At 46.8% G+C, this 17469-nt stretch overlaps 1 protein-coding gene across 2 annotated transcripts in view; it reads right to left on the bottom strand.

Annotated features, from left to right (window-relative positions):
• The window catches only part of LOC137353263 (uncharacterized), a 191920-nt gene that overhangs the window by 152496 nt on the left and 21955 nt on the right, over nucleotides 1-17469 (bottom strand). Inside the window, exons 3-4 of one of the 2 annotated variants that reach the window (XM_068019338.1) lie at nucleotides 15752-15870; nucleotides 15021-15095 (exon numbers count right to left, since the gene is read on the bottom strand). In XM_068019338.1, the coding sequence (XP_067875439.1) occupies nucleotides 15021-15095; nucleotides 15752-15870 (194 nt within the window). The remainder of the gene's footprint in view (nucleotides 1-15020; nucleotides 15096-15751; nucleotides 15871-17469) is intronic. The other variant, XM_068019339.1, reaches the window with a different exon arrangement.

Here is a 17469-nt window from a genome sequence, read left to right as displayed (position 1 = left end):
ACCCGTAACACCCCTCCTCGGGAATATTAATTACAACCTGTAACACCCCTCCTCAGGAATATTAATTACAAACTGTAACACCCCTCCTCGGGAATATTAATAACAACCTGTAACACCCCTCCTCGGGAATATTAATAACAACCTGTAACACCCCTCCTCGGGAATATTAATTACAAACTGTAACACCCCTCTTCGGGAATATTAAGAACAACCTGTAACACCCCTCCTCGGGAATATTAATTACAAACTGTAACACCCCTCCTCGGGAATATTAATTACAAACTGTAACACCCCTCCTCGGGAATATTAATAACAACCTGTAACACCCCTCCTCGGGAATATTAATTACAAACTGTAACACCCCTCCTCGGGAATATTAATAACAACCTGTAACACCCCTCCTCGGGAATATTAATTACAATCTGTAACACCCCTTCTCGGGAATATTAATTACAAACTGTAACACCCCTCCTCGGGAATATTAATTACAAACTGTAACACCCCTCCTCGGGAATATTAATAACAAACTGTAACACCCCTCCTCGGGAATATTAATTACAAACTGTAACACCCCTCCTCGGGAATATTAATTACAACCTGTAACACCACTCCTCGGGAATATTAATTACAAACTGTAACACCCCTCCTCGGGAATATTAATAACAACCTGTAACACCCCTCCTCGGGAATATTAATTACAACCTGTAACACCACTCCTCGGGAATATTAATTACAAACTGTAACACCCCTCCTCGGGAATATTAATAACAACCTGTAACACCCCTCCTCGGGAATATTAATTACAACCTGTTACACCCCTCCTCGGGAAATATTAATTACAAACTGTAACACCCCTCATTGGGAATATTAATAACAACCTGGAACACCCCTCCTCGGGAATATTAATTACAACCTGTAACACCCCTCCTCGGGAATATTAATTACAAACTGTAACACCCCTCATTGGGAATATTAATAACAACCTGTAACACCCCTCCTCGGGAATATTAATTACAAACTGTAACACCCCTCATTGGGAATATTAATAACAACCTGTAACACCCCTCATTGGGAATATTAATAACAACCTGTCACACCCCTCCTCGGGAATATTAATTACAAACTGTAACACCCCTCATTGGGAATATTAATAACAACCTGTAACACCCCTCCTCGGGAATATTAATTACAAACTGTAACACCCCTCCTCGGGAATATTAATAAAAACCTGTAACACCCCTCATTGGGAATATTAATTACAACCTGTAACACCCCTCCTCGGGAATATTAATTACAAACTGTAACACCCCTCATTGTGAATATTAATAAAAACCTGTAACACCCCTCATTGGGAATATCAATTACAACCTGTAACACCCCTCCTCGGGAATATTAATAACAACCTGTAACATCCCTCCTCGGGAATATTAATTACAAACTGTAACACCCTTCCTCGGGAATATTAATAACAACCTGTAACACCCCTCCTCGGGAATATTAATAACAACCTGTAACACCCCTCCTCGGGAATATTAATTACAAACTGTAACACCCCTCCTCGGGAATATTAATTACAAACTGTAACACCCCACCTCGGGAATATTAATTACAAACAGTAACACCCCTCCTCGGGAATATTAATAACAACCTGTAACACCCCTCCTCGGGAATATTAATTACAAACTGTAACACCCCTCCTCGGGAATATTAATTACAAACTGTAACACCCCACCTCGGGAATATTAATTACAAACTGTAACACCCCTCCTCGGGAATATTAATAACAACCTGTAACACCCCTCCTCGGGAATATTAATAACAACCTGTAACACCTCTCCTCGGGAATATTAATTACAAACTGTAACACCCCACCTCGGGAATATTAATTACAAACTGTAACACCCCTCCTCGGGAATATTAATAACAACCTGTAACACCCCTCCTCGGGAATATTAATAGCAACCTGTAACACCCCTCCTCGGGAATATTAATTACAAACTGTAACACCCCTCCTCGGGAATATTAATAACAACCTGTAACACCCCTCCTCGGGAATATTAATTACAAACTGTAACACCCCTCCTCGGGAATATTAATTACAAACTGTAACACCCCACCTCGGGAATATTAATTACACACTTTAACACCCCTCCTCGGGAATATTAATTACAAACTGTAACACCCCTCCTCGGGAATATTAATAACAACTTGTAACACCCCTCCTCGGGAATATTAATAACAACCTGTAACACCCCTCCTCGGGAATATTAATTACAACCTGTAACACCACTCCTCGGGAATATTAATTACAAACTGTAACACCCCTCCTCGGGAATATTAATAACAACCTGTAACACCCCTCCTCGGGAATATTAATTACAACCTGTAACACCCCTCCTCGGGAAATATTAATTACAAACTGTAACACCCCTCATTGGGAATATTAATTACAACCTGTAACACCCCTCCTCGGGAATATTAATTACAAACTGTAACACCCCTCATTGGGAATATTAATAACAACCTGTAACACCCCTCCTCGGGAATATTAATTACAAACTGTAACACCCCTCCTCGGGAATATTAATTACAAACTGTAACACCCCTCATTGGGAATATTAATAACAACCTGTAACACCCCTCATTGGGAATATTAATAACAACCTGTAACACCCCTCCTCGGGAATATTAATTACAAACTGTAACACCCGTCATTGGAAATATTAATTTCAAACTGTAACACCCCTCCTCGGGAATATTAATTACAAACTGTAACACCCCTCATTGGGAATATTAATTTCAAACTGTAACACCCCTCCTCGGGAATATTAATTACAAACTGTAACACCCCTCATTGGGAATATTAATAACAACCTGTAACACCCCTCCTCGGGAATATTAATAACAACCTGTAACACCCCTCCTCGGGAATATTAATTACAAACTGTAACACACCTCCTCGGGAATATTAATTACAAACTGTAACACCCCTCATTGGGAATATTAATAACAACCTGTAACACCCCTCATTGGGAATATTAATAACAACCTGTAACACCCCTCCTCGGGAATATTAATTACAAACTGTAACACCCCTCATTGGGAATATTAATAACAACCTGTAACACCCCTCCTCGGGAATATTAATTACAAACTGTAACACCCCTCATTGGGAATATTAATAACAACCTGCAACACCCCTCCTCGGGAATATTAATTACAAACTGTAACACCCCTCATTGGGAATATTAATTACAACCTGTAACACCCCTCCTCGGGAATATTAATTACAACCCGTAACACCCCTCCTCGGGAATATTAATTCCAAACTGTAACACCCCTCGTCGGGAATATTAATTACAACACGTAACACCCCTCCTCGGGAATATTAATTACAAACTGTAACACCCCTCATTGGGAATATTAATTACAACCTGTAACACCCCTCCTCGGGAATATTAGTTACAAACTGTAACACCCTTCCTCGGGAATATTAATAACAACCCATAACACCCCTCCTCGGGAATATTAATAACAACCTGTAACACCACTCCTCGGGAATATTAATTACAAAATGTAACACCCCTCCTCGGGAATATTAATTACAACCCGTAACACCCCTCCTCGGGAATATTAATTACAACCTGTAACACCCCTCCTCAGGAATATTAATTACAAACTGTAACACCCCTCCTCGGGAATATTAATAACAACCTGTAACACCCCTCCTCGGGAATATTAATAACAACCTGTAACACCCCTCCTCGGGAATATTAATTACAAACTGTAACACCCCTCTTCGGGAATATTAAGAACAACCTGTAACACCCCTCCTCGGGAATATTAATTACAAACTGTAACACCCCTCCTCGGGAATATTAATTACAAACTGTAACACCCCTCCTCGGGAATATTAATAACAACCTGTAACACCCCTCCTCGGGAATATTAATTACAAACTGTAACACCCCTCCTCGGGAATATTAATAACAACCTGTAACACCCCTCCTCGGGAATATTAATTACAAACTGTAACACCCCTTCTCGGGAATATTAATTACAAACTGTAACACCCCTCCTCGGGAATATTAATTACAAACTGTAACACCCCTCCTCGGGAATATTAATAACAACCTGTAACACCCCTCCTCGGGAATATTAATAACAAACTGTAACACCCCTCCTCGGGAATATTAATTACAAACTGTAACACCCCTCCTCGGGAATATTAATTACAACCTGTAACACCACTCCTCGGGAATATTAATTACAAACTGTAACACCCTTCCTCGGGAATATTAATAACAACTTGTAACACCCCTCCTCGGGAATATTAATAACAACCTGTAACACCCCTCCTCGGGAATATTAATTACAACCTGTAACACCACTCCTCGGGAATATTAATTACAAACTGTAACACCCCTCCTCGGGAATATTAATAACAACCTGTAACACCCCTCCTCGGGAATATTAATTACAACCTGTTACACCCCTCCTCGGGAAATATTAATTACAAACTGTAACACCCCTCATTGGGAATATTAATAACAACCTGGAACACCCCTCCTCGGGAATATTAATTACAACCTGTAACACCCCTCCTCGGGAATATTAATTACAAACTGTAACACCCCTCATTGGGAATATTAATAACAACCTGTAACACCCCTCCTCGGGAATATTAATTACAAACTGTAACACCCCTCATTGGGAATATTAATAACAACCTGTAACACCCCTCATTGGGAATATTAATAACAACCTGTAACACCCCTCCTCGGGAATATTAATTACAAACTGTAACACCCCTCATTGGGAATATTAATAACAACCTGTAACACCCCTCATTGGGAATATTAATAACAACCTGTAACACCCCTCCTCGGGAATATTAATTACAAACTGTAACACCCCTCCTCGGGAATATTAATTACAAACTGTAACACCCCTCCTCGGGAATATTAATAACAACCTGTAACACCCCTCATTGGGAATATTAATTACAACCTGTAACACCCCTCATTGGGAATATTAATAACAACCTGTAACACCCCTCCTCGGGAATATTAATTACAAACTGTAACACCCCTCATTGGGAATATTAATAACAACCTGTAACACCCCTCCTCGGGAATATTAATTACAAACTGTAACACCCCTCATTGGGAATATTAATTACAACCTGTAACACCCCTCCTCGGGAATATTAATTACAACCCGTAACACCCCTCCTCGGGAATATTAATTACAACCCGTAACACCCCTCCTCGGGAATATTAATTACAAACTGTAACACCCCTCCTCGGGAATATTAATTACAACACGTAACACCCCTCCTCGGGAATATTAATTACAACCTGTAACACCACTCCTTGGGAATATTAATTACAAACTGTAACACCCCTCCTCGGGAATATTAATTACAACCCGTAACACCCCTCCTCGGGAATATTAATTACAACCCGTAACACCCCTCCTCGGGAATATTAATTACAAACTGTAACACCCCTCCTCGGGAATATTAATTACAACACGTAACACCCCTCCTCGGGAATATTAATTACAAACTGTAACACCCCTCATTGGGAATATTAATTACAACCTGTAACACCCCTCCTCGGGAATATTAATTACAAACTGTAACACCCCTCCTCGGGAACATTAATTACAAACTGTAACACCCTTCCTCGGGAATATTAATAACAACCCGGAACACCCCTTCTCGGGAATATTAATAACAACCTTTAACACCCCTCATTGGGAATATTAATTACAACCTGTAACACCCCTCCTCGGGAATATTAATTACAAACTGTAACACCCCTCCTCGGGAACATTAATTACAAACTGTAACACCCTTCCTCGGGAATATTAATAACAACCCGGAACACCCCTTCTCGGGAATATTAATAACAACCTTTAACACCCCTCCTCGGGAATATTAATTACAAACTGTAACACCCCTCCTCGGGAATATTAATTACAACCCGTAACACCCCTCCTCAGGAATATTAACTACAAACTGTAACACCCCTCCTCGGGAATATTAATAACAAACTGTAACACCCCTCCTCAGGAATATTAATTACAAACTGTAACACCCCTCCTCGGGAATATTAATTACAACCCGTAACACCCCTCCTCAGGAATATTAACTACAAACTGTAACACCCCTCCTCGGGAATATTAATAACAAACTGTAACACCCCTCCTCAGGAATATTAACTACAAACTGTAACACCCCTCCTCGGGAATATTAATAACAAACTGTAACACCCCTCCTCAGGAATATTAATTACAAACTGTAACACCCCTCCTCAGGAATATTAACTACAAACTGTAACACCCCTCCTCGGGAATATTAATAACAAACTGTAACACCCCTCCTCAGGAATATTAATAACAAACTGTAACACCCCTCCTCAGGAATATTAATTACAAACTGTAACACCCCTCCTCGGGAATATTAATAACAAACTGTAACACCCTTCCTCGGGAATATTAATTACAAACTGTAACACCCCTCCTCGGGAATATTAATAACAACCCGTAACACCCCTCCTCGGGAATATTAATAACAAACTGTAACACCCCTCCTCGGGAATATTAATAACGACCTGTAACACCCCTCCTCGGGAATATTAATTACAAACTGTAACACCCCTCCTCGGGAATATTAATAACAACCCGTAACACCCCTCCTCGGGAATATTAATAACAAACTGTAACACCCCTCCTCGGGAATATTAATTACAACCTGTAACACCCCTCCTCGGGAATATTAATAACAAACTGTAACACCCCTCCTCGGGAATATTAATAACAACCCGTAACACCCCTCCTCGGGAATATGAATTACAAACTGTAACACCCCTCCTCGGGAATATTAATTACAACCTGTAACACGCCTCCTCGGGAATATTAATAACAGTAATGGAAGTAGTGCGGTGCAGTTCTCCCCGGTATTGGAAGTAGTGCGGTGCAGTTCTCCTCAGTAATGGAAGTAGTGCGTTGCAGTTCTCCTCAGTACTGGAAGTAGTGCGGTGCAGTTCTCCTCGGTAATGGAAGTAGTGCGGTGCAGTTCTCCTCGGTAATGGAAGTAGTGCGGTGCAGTTCTCCTCGGTATTGGAAGTAGTGCGGTGCAGTTCTCCTCGGTAATGGAAGTAGTGCGGTGCAGTTCTCCTCGGTAATGGAAGTAGTGCGGTGCAGTTCTCCTCGGTATTGGAAGTAGTGCGGTGCAGTTCTCCTCGGTAATGGAAGTAGTGCGGTGCAGTTCTCCTCAGTACTGGAAGTAGTGCGGTGCAGTTCTCCTCGGTAATGGAAGTAGTGCGGTGCAGTTCTCCTCGGTAATGGAAGTAGTGCGGTGCAGTTCTCCTCGGTAATGGAAGTAGTGCGGTGCAGTTCTCCTCGGTAATGGAAGTAGTGCGGTGCAGTTCTCCTCGGTAATGGAAGTAGTGCGGTGCAGTTCTCCTCAGTACTGGAAGTAGTGCGGTGCAGTTCTCCTCGGTAATGGAAGTAGTGCGGTGCAGTTCTCCTCGGTACTGGAAGTAGTGCGGTGCAGTTCTCCTCGGTAATGGAAGTAGTGCGGTGCAGTTCTCCTCGGTAATGGAAGTAGTGCGGTGCAGTTCTCCTCGGTAATGGAAGTAGTGCGGTGCAGTTCTCCTCGGTAATGGAAGTAGTGCGGTGCAGTTCTCCTCAGTACTGGAAGTTGTGCGGTGCAGTTCTCCTCGGTAATGGAAGTAGTGCGGTGCAGTTCTCCTCGGTATTGGAAGTAGTGCGGTGCAGTTCTCCTCGGTAATGGAAGTAGTGCGGTGCAGTTCTCCTCAGTAATGGAAGTAGTGCGGTGCAGTTCTCCTCAGTACTGGAAGTAGTGCGGTGCAGTTCTCCTCGGTAATGGAAGTAGTGCGGTGCAGTTCTCCTCAGTACTGGAAGTAGTGCGGTGCAGTTATCCTCGGTAATGGAAGTAGTGCGGTGCAGTTCTCCTCAGTAATGGAAGTAGTCCGGTGCAGTTCTCCTCAGTAATGGAAGTAGTGCGGTGCAGTTCTCCTCAGTAATGGAAGTAGTGCGGTGCAGTTCTCCTCAGTAATGGAAGTAGTGCGGTGCAGTTCTCCTCGGTAATGGAAGTAGTGCGGTGCAGTTCTCCTCAGTAATGGAAGTAGTGCGGTGCAGTTCTCCTCAGTAATGGAAGTAGTGCTGTGCAGTTCTCCTCAGTAATGGAAGTAGTGCGGTGCAGTTCTCCTCGGTAATGGAAGTAGTGCGGTGCAGTTCTCCTCAGTAATGGAAGTAGTGCGGTGCAGTTCTTCTCGGTAATGGAAGTAGTGCGGTGCAGTTCTCCTCAGTAATGGAAGTAGTGCGGTGCAGTTCTCCCCGGTAATGGAAGTAGTGCGGTGCAGTTCTCCCCGGTACTGGAAGTAGTGCGGTGCAGTTCTCCTCGGTAATGGAAGTAGTGCGGTGCAGTTCTCCTCGGTACTGGAAGTAGTGCGGTGCAGTTCTCCCCGGTAATGGAAGTAGTGCGGTGCAGTTCTCCTCGGTACTGGAAGTAGTGCGGTGCAGTTCTCCTCGGTAATGGAAGTAGTGCGGAGCAGTTCTCCTCGGTAATGGAAGTAGTGCGGAGCAGTTCTCCTCGGTAATGGAAGTAGTGCGGTGCAGTTCTCCTCAGTACTGGAAGTAGTGCGGAGCAGTTCTCCTCGGTAATGGAAGTAGTGCGGAGCAGTTCTCCTCAGTAATGGAAGTAGTGCGGTGCAGTTCTCCTCAGTACTGGAAGTAGTGCGGTGCAGTTCTCCTCGGTAATGGAAGTAGTGCGGTGCAGTTCTCCTCAGTAATGGAAGTAGTGCGGTGCAGTTCTCCTCAGTACTGGAAGTAGTGCGGTGCAGTTCTCCTCGGTAATGGAAGTAGTGCGGTGCAGTTCTCCTCAGTAATGGAAGTAGTGCGGTGCAGTTCTCCTCAGTAATGGAAGTAGTGCGGTGCAGTTCTCCTCGGTAATGGAAGTAGTGCGGTGCAGTTCTCCCCGGTAATGGAAGTAGTGCGATGCAGTTCTCCTCAGTAATGGAAGTAGTGCGGTGCAGTTCTCCTCAGTAATGGAAGTAGTGCGGTGCAGTTCTCCTCAGTAATGGAAGTAGTGCGGTGCAGTTCTCCTCAGTACTGGAAGTAGTGCGGTGCAGTTCTCCTCGGTAATGGAAGTAGTGCGGTGCAGTTCTCCTCAGTAATGGAAGTAGTGCGGTGCAGTTCTCCTCAGTAATGGAAGTAGTGCGGTGCAGTTCTCCTCGGTAATGGAAGTAGTGCGGTGCAGTTCTCCTCGGTAATGGAAGTAGTGCGGTGCAGTTCTCCTCAGTAATGGAAGTAGTGCGGTGCAGTTCTCCTCAGTAATGGAAGTAGTGCGGTGCAGTTCTCCTCAGTAATGGAAGTAGTGCGGTGCAGTTCTCCTCAGTAATGGAAGTAGTGCGGTGCAGTTCTCCTCAGTAATGGAAGTAGTGCGGTGCAGTTCTCCTCAGTAATGGAAGTAGTGCGGTGCAGTTCTCCTCAGTAATGGAAGTAGTGCGGTGCAGTTCTCCCCGGTAATGGAAGTAGTGCGGTGCAGTTCTCCCCGGTAATGGAAGTAGTGCGGTGCAGTTCTCCTCGGTACTGGAAGTAGTGCGGTGCAGTTCTCCTCGGTAATGGAAGTAGTGCGGTGCAGTTCTCCTCGGTAATGGAAGTAGTGCGGAGCAGTTCTCCTCGGTAATGGAAGTAGTGCGGAGCAGTTCTCCTCGGTAATGGAAGTAGTGCGGAGCAGTTCTCCTCGGTAATGGAAGTAGTGCGGAGCAGTTCTCCTCGGTAATGGAAGTAGTGCGGTGCAGTTCTCCTCAGTACTGGAAGTAGTGCGGAGCAGTTCTCCTCGGTAATGGAAGTAGTGCGGAGCAGTTCTCCTCAGTAATGGAAGTAGTGCGGTGCAGTTCTCCTCAGTACTGGAAGTAGTGCGGTGCAGTTCTCCTCGGTAATGGAAGTAGTGCGGTGCAGTTCTCCTCGGTACTGGAAGTAGTGCGGTGCAGTTCTCCTCAGTAATGGAAGTAGTGCGGTGCAGTTCTCCTCAGTACTGGAAGTAGTGCGGTGCAGTTCTCCTCGGTAATGGAAGTAGTGCGGTGCAGTTCTCCTCAGTAATGGAAGTAGTGCGGTGCAGTTCTCCTCAGTACTGGAAGTAGTGCGGTGCAGTTCTCCTCAGTATTGGAAGTAGTGCGGTGCAGTTCTCCTCGGTACTGGAAGTAGTGCGGTGCAGTTCTCCTCAGTAATGGAAGTAGTCCGGTGCAGTTCTCCTCAGTAATGGAAGTAGTGCGGTGCAGTTCTCCTCAGTACTGGAAGTAGTGCGGTGCAGTTCTCCTCGGTAATGGAAGTAGTGCGGTGCAGTTCTCCTCAGTAATGGAAGTAGTGCGGTGCAGTTCTCCTCAGTACTGGAAGTAGTGCGGTGCAGTTCTCCTCAGTAATGGAAGTAGTGCGGTGCAGTTCTCCTCAGTACTGGAAGTAGTGCGGTGCAGTTCTCCTCAGTAATGGAAGTAGTGCGGTGCAGTTCTCCTCAGTACTGGAAGTAGTGCGGTGCAGTTCTCCTCAGTACTGGAAGTAGTGCGATGCAGTTCTCCTCGGTACTGGAAGTTGTGCGGTGCAGTTCTCCTCGGTAATGGAAGTAGTCCGGTGCAGTTCTCCCCGGTAATGGAAGTAGTGCGGTGCAGTTCTCCCCGGTAATGGAAGTAGTGCGGTGCAGTTCTCCCCGGTAATGGAAGTAGTGCGGTGCAGTTCTCCCCGGTAATGGAAGTAGTGCGGTGCAGTTCTCCTCGGTAATGGAAATAGTGCGGTGCAGTTCTCCTCGGTACTGGAAGTAGTGCGATGCAGTTCTCCTCGGTAATGGAAATAGTGCGGTGCAGTTCTCCTCGGTACTGGAAGTAGTGCGGTGCAGTTCTCCTCGGTACTGGAAGTAGTGTGGTGCAGTTCTCCTCGGTACTGGAAGTAGTGCGGTGCAGTTCTCCTCGGTACTGGAAGTAGTGTGGTGCAGTTCTCCTCGGTACTGGAAGTAGTGCGATGCAGTTCTCCTCGGTACTGGAAGTAGTGTGGTGCAGTTCTCCTCGGTACTGGAAGTAGTGCGATGCAGTTCTCCTCGGTAATGGAAATAGTGCGGTGCAGTTCTCCTCGGTACTGGAAGTAGTGCGGTGCAGTTCTCCTCGGTACTGGAAGTAGTGTGGTGCAGTTCTCCTCAGTAATGGAAGTAGTGCGGTGCAGTTCTCCTCGGTACTGGAAGTAGTGCGGTGCAGTTCTCCTCGGTACTGGAAGTAGTGCGATGCAGTTCTCCTCGGTAATGGAAATAGTGCGGTGCAGTTCTCCTCGGTACTGGAAGTAGTGCGGTGCAGTTCTCCTCGGTACTGGAAGTAGTGCGATGCAATTCTCCTCGGTAATGGAAGTAGTGCGGTGCAGTTCTCCTCGGTAATGGAAGTAGTGCGGTGCAGTTCTCCTCGGTAATGGAAGTAGTGCGGTGCAGTTCTCCCCAGTAATGGAAGTAGTGCGGTGCAGTTCTCCTCGGTAATGGAAGTAGTGCGATGCAGTTCTCCTCAGTACTGGAAGTTGTGCGGTGCAGTTCTCCCCGGTAATGGAAGTAGTGCGGTGCAGTTCTCCCCGGTAATGGAAGTAGTGCGATGCAGTTCTCCTCAGTACTGGAAGTTGTGCGGTGCAGTTCTCCTCGGTAATGGAAGTAGTCCGGTGCAGTTCTCCTCGGTACTGGATGTAGTGCGGTGCAGTTCTCCCCGGTAATGGAAGTAGTGCGATGCAGTTCTCCTCGGTAATGGAAGTAGTGCGGAGCAGTTCTCCTCAGTACTGGAAGTTGTGCGGTGCAGTTCTCCTCGGTAATGGAAGTAGTCTGGTGCAGTTCTCCCCGGTAATGGAAGTAGTGCGGTGCAGTTCTCCCCGGTAATGGAAGTAGTGCGATGCAGTTCTCCTCGGTAATGGAAGTAGTGCGATGCAGTTCTCCTCGGTAATGGAAGTAGTGCGGAGCAGTTCTCCTCAGTAATGGAAGTAGTGCGATGCAGTTCTCCTCAGTACTGGAAGTTGTGCGGTGCAGTTCTCCCCGGTAATGGAAGTAGTGCGGTGCAGTTCTCCTCGGTAATGGAAGTAGTGCGATGCAGTTCTCCTCAGTACTGGAAGTTGTGCGGTGCAGTTCTCCTCGGTACTGGAAGTAGTGTGGTGCAGTTCTCCTCGGTACTGGAAGTAGTGCGATGCAGTTCTCCTCGGTACTGGAAGTAGTGTGGTGCAGTTCTCCTCGGTACTGGAAGTAGTGTGATGCAGTTCTCCTCGGTAATGGAAATAGTGCGGTGCAGTTCTCCTCGGTACTGGAAGTAGTGCGGTGCAGTTCTCCTCGGTAATGGAAATAGTGCGGTGCAGTTCTCCTCGGTACTGGAAGTAGTGCGGTGCAGTTCTCCTCGGTACTGGAAGTAGTGTGGTGCAGTTCTCCTCAGTAATGGAAGTAGTGCGGTGCAGTTCTCCTCGGTACTGGAAGTAGTGCGGTGCAGTTCTCCTCAGTATTGGAAGTAGTGCGGTGCAGTTCTCCTCGGTAATGGAAATAGTGCGGTGCAGTTCTCCTCGGTACTGGAAGTAGTGCGGTGCAGTTCTCCTCGGTACTGGAAGTAGTGCGATGCAGTTCTCCTCGGTAATGGAAATAGTGCGGTGCAGTTCTCCTCGGTACTGGAAGTAGTGCGGTGCAGTTCTCCTCGGTACTGGAAGTAGTGTGGTGCAGTTCTCCTCAGTAATGGAAGTAGTGTGGTGCAGTTCTCCTCAGTAATGGAAGTAGTGCGGTGCAGTTCTCCTCGGTACTGGAAGTAGTGCGGTGCAGTTCTCCTCAGTATTGGAAGTAGTGCGGTGCAGTTCTCCTCGGTAATGGAAATAGTGCGGTGCAGTTCTCCTCGGTACTGGAAGTAGTGCGGTGCAGTTCTCCTCGGTACTGGAAGTAGTGCGATGCAGTTCTCCTCGGTAATGGAAATAGTGCGGTGCAGTTCTCCTCGGTACTGGAAGTAGTGCGGTGCAGTTCTCCTCGGTACTGGAAGTAGTGTGGTGCAGTTCTCCTCAGTAATGGAAGTAGTGCGGTGCAGTTCTCCTCGGTACTGGAAGTAGTGCGGTGCAGTTCTCCTCGGTACTGGAAGTAGTGCGATGCAGTTCTCCTCGGTAATGGAAATAGTGCGGTGCAGTTCTCCTCGGTACTGGAAGTAGTGCGGTGCAGTTCTCCTCGGTACTGGAAGTAGTGCGATGCAATTCTCCTCGGTAATGGAAGTAGTGCGGTGCAGTTCTCCTCGGTAATGGAAGTAGTCCGGTGCAGTTCTCCTCGGTAATGGAAGTAGTGCGATGCAGTTCTCCTCAGTAATGGAAGTAGTGCGGTGCAGTTCTCCTCGGTAATGGAAGTAGTGCGGTGCAGTTCTCCTCGGTAATGGAAGTAGTGCGGTGCAGTTCTCCCCGGTAATGGAAGTAGTGCGGTGCAGTTCTCCTCGGTAATGGAAGTAGTGCGATGCAGTTCTCCTCAGTACTGGAAGTTGTGCGGTGCAGTTCTCCTCGGTAATGGAAGTAGTCCGGTGCAGTTCTCCCCGGTAATGGAAGTAGTGCGGTGCAGTTCTCCTCGGTAATGGAAGTAGTGCGATGCAGTTCTCCTCAGTACTGGAAGTTGTGCGGTGCAGTTCTCCCCGGTAATGGAAGTAGTGCGGTGCAGTTCTCCTCGGTAATGGAAGTAGTCCGGTGCAGTTCTCCCCGGTAATGGAAGTAGTGCGGTGCAGTTCTCCCCGGTAATGGAAGTAGTGCGGTGCAGTTCTCCCCGGTAATGGAAGTAGTGCGATGCAGTTCTCCCCGGTAATGGAAGTAGTGCGGTGCAGTTCTCCCCGGTAATGGAAGTAGTCCGGTGCAGTTCTTCTCGGTGCCCTCGGACCCTCAAGCAGCATCAATAAAACAGTTTATCGGGTCATTGTCACATGGCTGTCAGTGGAAGTTTGTTGTGTAAAAATTGGCTCCACATTTCGTATCTGACAATGGTGACCTCACTACAATGACACTTCATTGGCTGGAAAGCATTTTGGGTCATCTTTGAGCTTGTGAAAGTCGTTATCGAAATACAAATTTTTCTTTATATTTGCGTTATTGTGTGTGTATTCAATGCTCTGCCTATGAGCTGGAGATCAGTGGTGTTTTAGGAACATGGGAAATAAGAGCAGGAGTAGGCCATTCGGCCCCTCAAGCCTGCTCTGCCATTCTACTAGATCATGGCTGATCTTCTACTTTAATGCCATTTTCCCCACACTGTCCCCACATCCCTTGAAGCCTTTAATATCTGGAAATCTATTGATCTCTGTCTTGAACATACTCATTGACTGAATCTCCCCCGCTCTCTGGGATAGAGAATTCCAAAGATTCACCACCCTCTGAGTGAAGAAATTCTCCTCATCTCAGTCCTAATGGCCTGCCCCTTATTCTGACACTGTGTCTCCTGATTCTAGACCCCTCTATACAGGGGAAACGTCCTTCCTGCATCCACCCTGTCACGCCCTGTAAGAATTTTGTAAGTTTCTATGAGATCATCTCTCATTCTTCTAAACCCTCGAACATACAGGCTGAGTTTCCTCAACATCTCCTCATAGGACAATCTCTCCACCCCAGGGATCAGTCTGGTGAACCTTCATTGCACTCCCTCCATGGCAAGTATATCCTTCCTTCGGTCAAAAGACCAAAACTGTACACCATACTCCAGGTGTGGTCTCACTAAAGTTCCACACAATTTCAGCGAGACATCTTTACTCCTGTACTCAAACCCCCTTGAAATAAAGGCCAACGTACCATTTGCCTTCCTAATTGCATGCTGCACCTCCATGTTAGCTTTCAGTGATTCACGAACAAGGACACCCAGGTCCCTTCGTACATCAACACTTCCCGACCTCTCACCATTTTAGAAATACTCTGCATTTAGATTCCAGACCTGGTAAGATTGGGATCTCTGGTACAAACAGTGAACAGATATCATAGCCTGTACTTACTCTTGGAGTGGCAGAAAGTGGCAGAGTGTCTGGAGCAGGAGTTTTCATCACATGAGTTTTACACCAGTAACAGGTCTGAAACAGGGAGAAGGTCATGAGCTGTGTGCTTGGAAATGTGCCTTAAATACTGAGGCAAAACAAAGAGGACCACAAGGTTTGACCATTCAACCCTTCCAGCCTGTTGTGACAGTTCATTATTTACTCCACTTGGCTCTGTTATTCCCAAGTTCCTGCTGCCCCTCCGGATCCCTTAATAATATTCATTCTTTTAGAACCTCAGTGAATTCAGAACCTGTGATCTCCTGGGGCACAGAATTCCACAATTTCAGACCCCAATTGCCACAGCAAGCTCAAAATATTCATCCTGCTTTCAAAGATCTCCATCACCTCATCCATCCCGACTTTGGGAATCGCTTCCAGCCTTAAACCTTATGTCTACCCTCTCTTTCTCTAAATGAGCTAATCCCTGTTTTCCAGCCCCTCTCGCACTGAGGACAGTTCGTTTCCCATTATCCCTGTCTCCCATTCTCTCCAACACTGGGATAATCCCAATCTCTGTCCATCTAGTACTGGGATAATCCCTGTTTCCCAGCCTCTCTAAAACTGGAATAATCCCCGTCTCCCAGTCTCTCTAACACAGGAATAATCTCTATTTCCCAGTCCCTCTAACACTGGGATAATCCTCCTTGCTGAGTCCCAGGTGCTGTTTACTGAACCTTGTGTTCACTGACCTTTCTTTTGATGAGGACTGCAGAAGTGGCAGACCCACAGTACACTGCCAGGATCGTACAAATACTCGCCAAGATGTACTGTAGTGAGAGAGAAGGCGGATGTTCCACGTAATATGCGTCTGGAGTGGGAAAAGACACACATTAGTCTCGCCAAGTCAGGAAGTGTCAGAGGGAACCAGTGCTTTAGGAAGGATGTCAAAGCCTTAGAGAGGGTGCAGAGGAGATTGACCGGAATGGGAGCAGGGACGAGGGACTTCAGTTATGTGGAGAGAACTGGAGAAGCTGGGATTGTTCTCCTCCGAGTGGAGAAGGTTACGAGGAGATTTAATAGAGGCGTTTAAAACCATGTCGGGTTTTGACAGAGTAAATAAGGAGAAACTGCCTCCATTGGCAGGAGTGACGGTTACGAGAGATTTAAGGCAACTAAAAAGGAAGCAGAGGGGAGATGAGGAGAATTTTTTTTGCGCAGAGCATTGTTGTGGTCTGGAACCCGCTGCCTGACAGGCCAGTGGAAGCAGATTCAATAATAATTTTCAAAAGGGAATTGGATAATTACTTCAAGGAAAGAAATTTGCAGTCCTCCGGGGAAGACGCAGGTGAGTGGGACGAATTGGATCACTCTTTCAGAGAGACAGCACAGGCAAGATGGGCCAAAAGGCCTCGTTCTGGGCTGTATCATCCTCCATAGAGAGGGCGTGACAGTGAGGATCTCACAACCCACTGTAAATACACCTCCTGTTAACTATTCCTCCCCCACCCAACAACACTGGGAGACCACAGCCCACAACACCACTCCCCAACATCGCTCACTGCTGCGGCTTGGATGGAGGCCTGCAGCAATTGGCTGCTGGTGGTCGCAGCCTCGACGTCTGCCCTGGATGGTCAGTGAACTCACCATGGACTAGAGATTGATCTCCCCACTCCAGCTTACTGACCCATTGGGGAGTGCCTTTACCATCAGGACGGCACTCAGGGGGGAAAGAAACTGCCCAACTCTATCTTACTGTACAAAGAGAACATGAGAAGGTGATTGTGTTTGACTCTGAAGGTGAACGTCTGTGTGTGTGTGGTTTGTGTGGTTCTGTATAACAGGATATAACAGGGATTGGGGATATAACGGTGGGGGTGTAACAGAGGGGGTGTAACAGAGAGTGGGTGTACAAAAGGGATTGGGGATATAACAGTGGGGGTGTAACAGTGGGGGTGTAACAGTGGGGGTGTAACAGAGAGTGGGGGTACAACAGGGATTGGGGATATAACAGTGGGGGTGTAACAGTGGGGGTGTAACAGAGAGTGTGGGAATAACAGTGGGGGTGCAACAGTGGGGGTATAACAGGGAGTGGGGGGTATAACAGGGAGTGGGGGGTGTAACAGTGGGGGTATAACAGGATTGGGGATATAACAGTGGGGGTGTAACAGTAAGGGTGTAACAGGGAGTGGGGGTATAACAGGGATTGGGGATATAACAGTGGGGGTGTAACAGTGGGGGTGTAACAGTAGGGGTGTAACAGTGGGGGTGTAACAGGGAGTGGGGGTATAACAGGGAGTGGGGGTATAACAGGGAGTGGGGTGTAACAGTGGGGGTGTAACAGTGGGGGTGTAACAGTGGGGGTGTAACAGGGAGTGGGGGTATAACAGGGAGTGGGGGTATAACAGGGAGTGGGGGTCAAACAGTGGGCGTGTAACAGTGGGGGTGTAACAGGGAGTGGGGGTATAAC

This window comes from Heterodontus francisci, chromosome 41 (assembly GCF_036365525.1).
Source record: "Heterodontus francisci isolate sHetFra1 chromosome 41, sHetFra1.hap1, whole genome shotgun sequence".
Lineage (NCBI taxonomy): Eukaryota > Metazoa > Chordata > Chondrichthyes > Heterodontiformes > Heterodontidae > Heterodontus > Heterodontus francisci.
The sequence above is the reverse complement of the archived record's forward strand: the minus strand, read 5'-3'. Positions and strand labels throughout refer to the sequence as shown.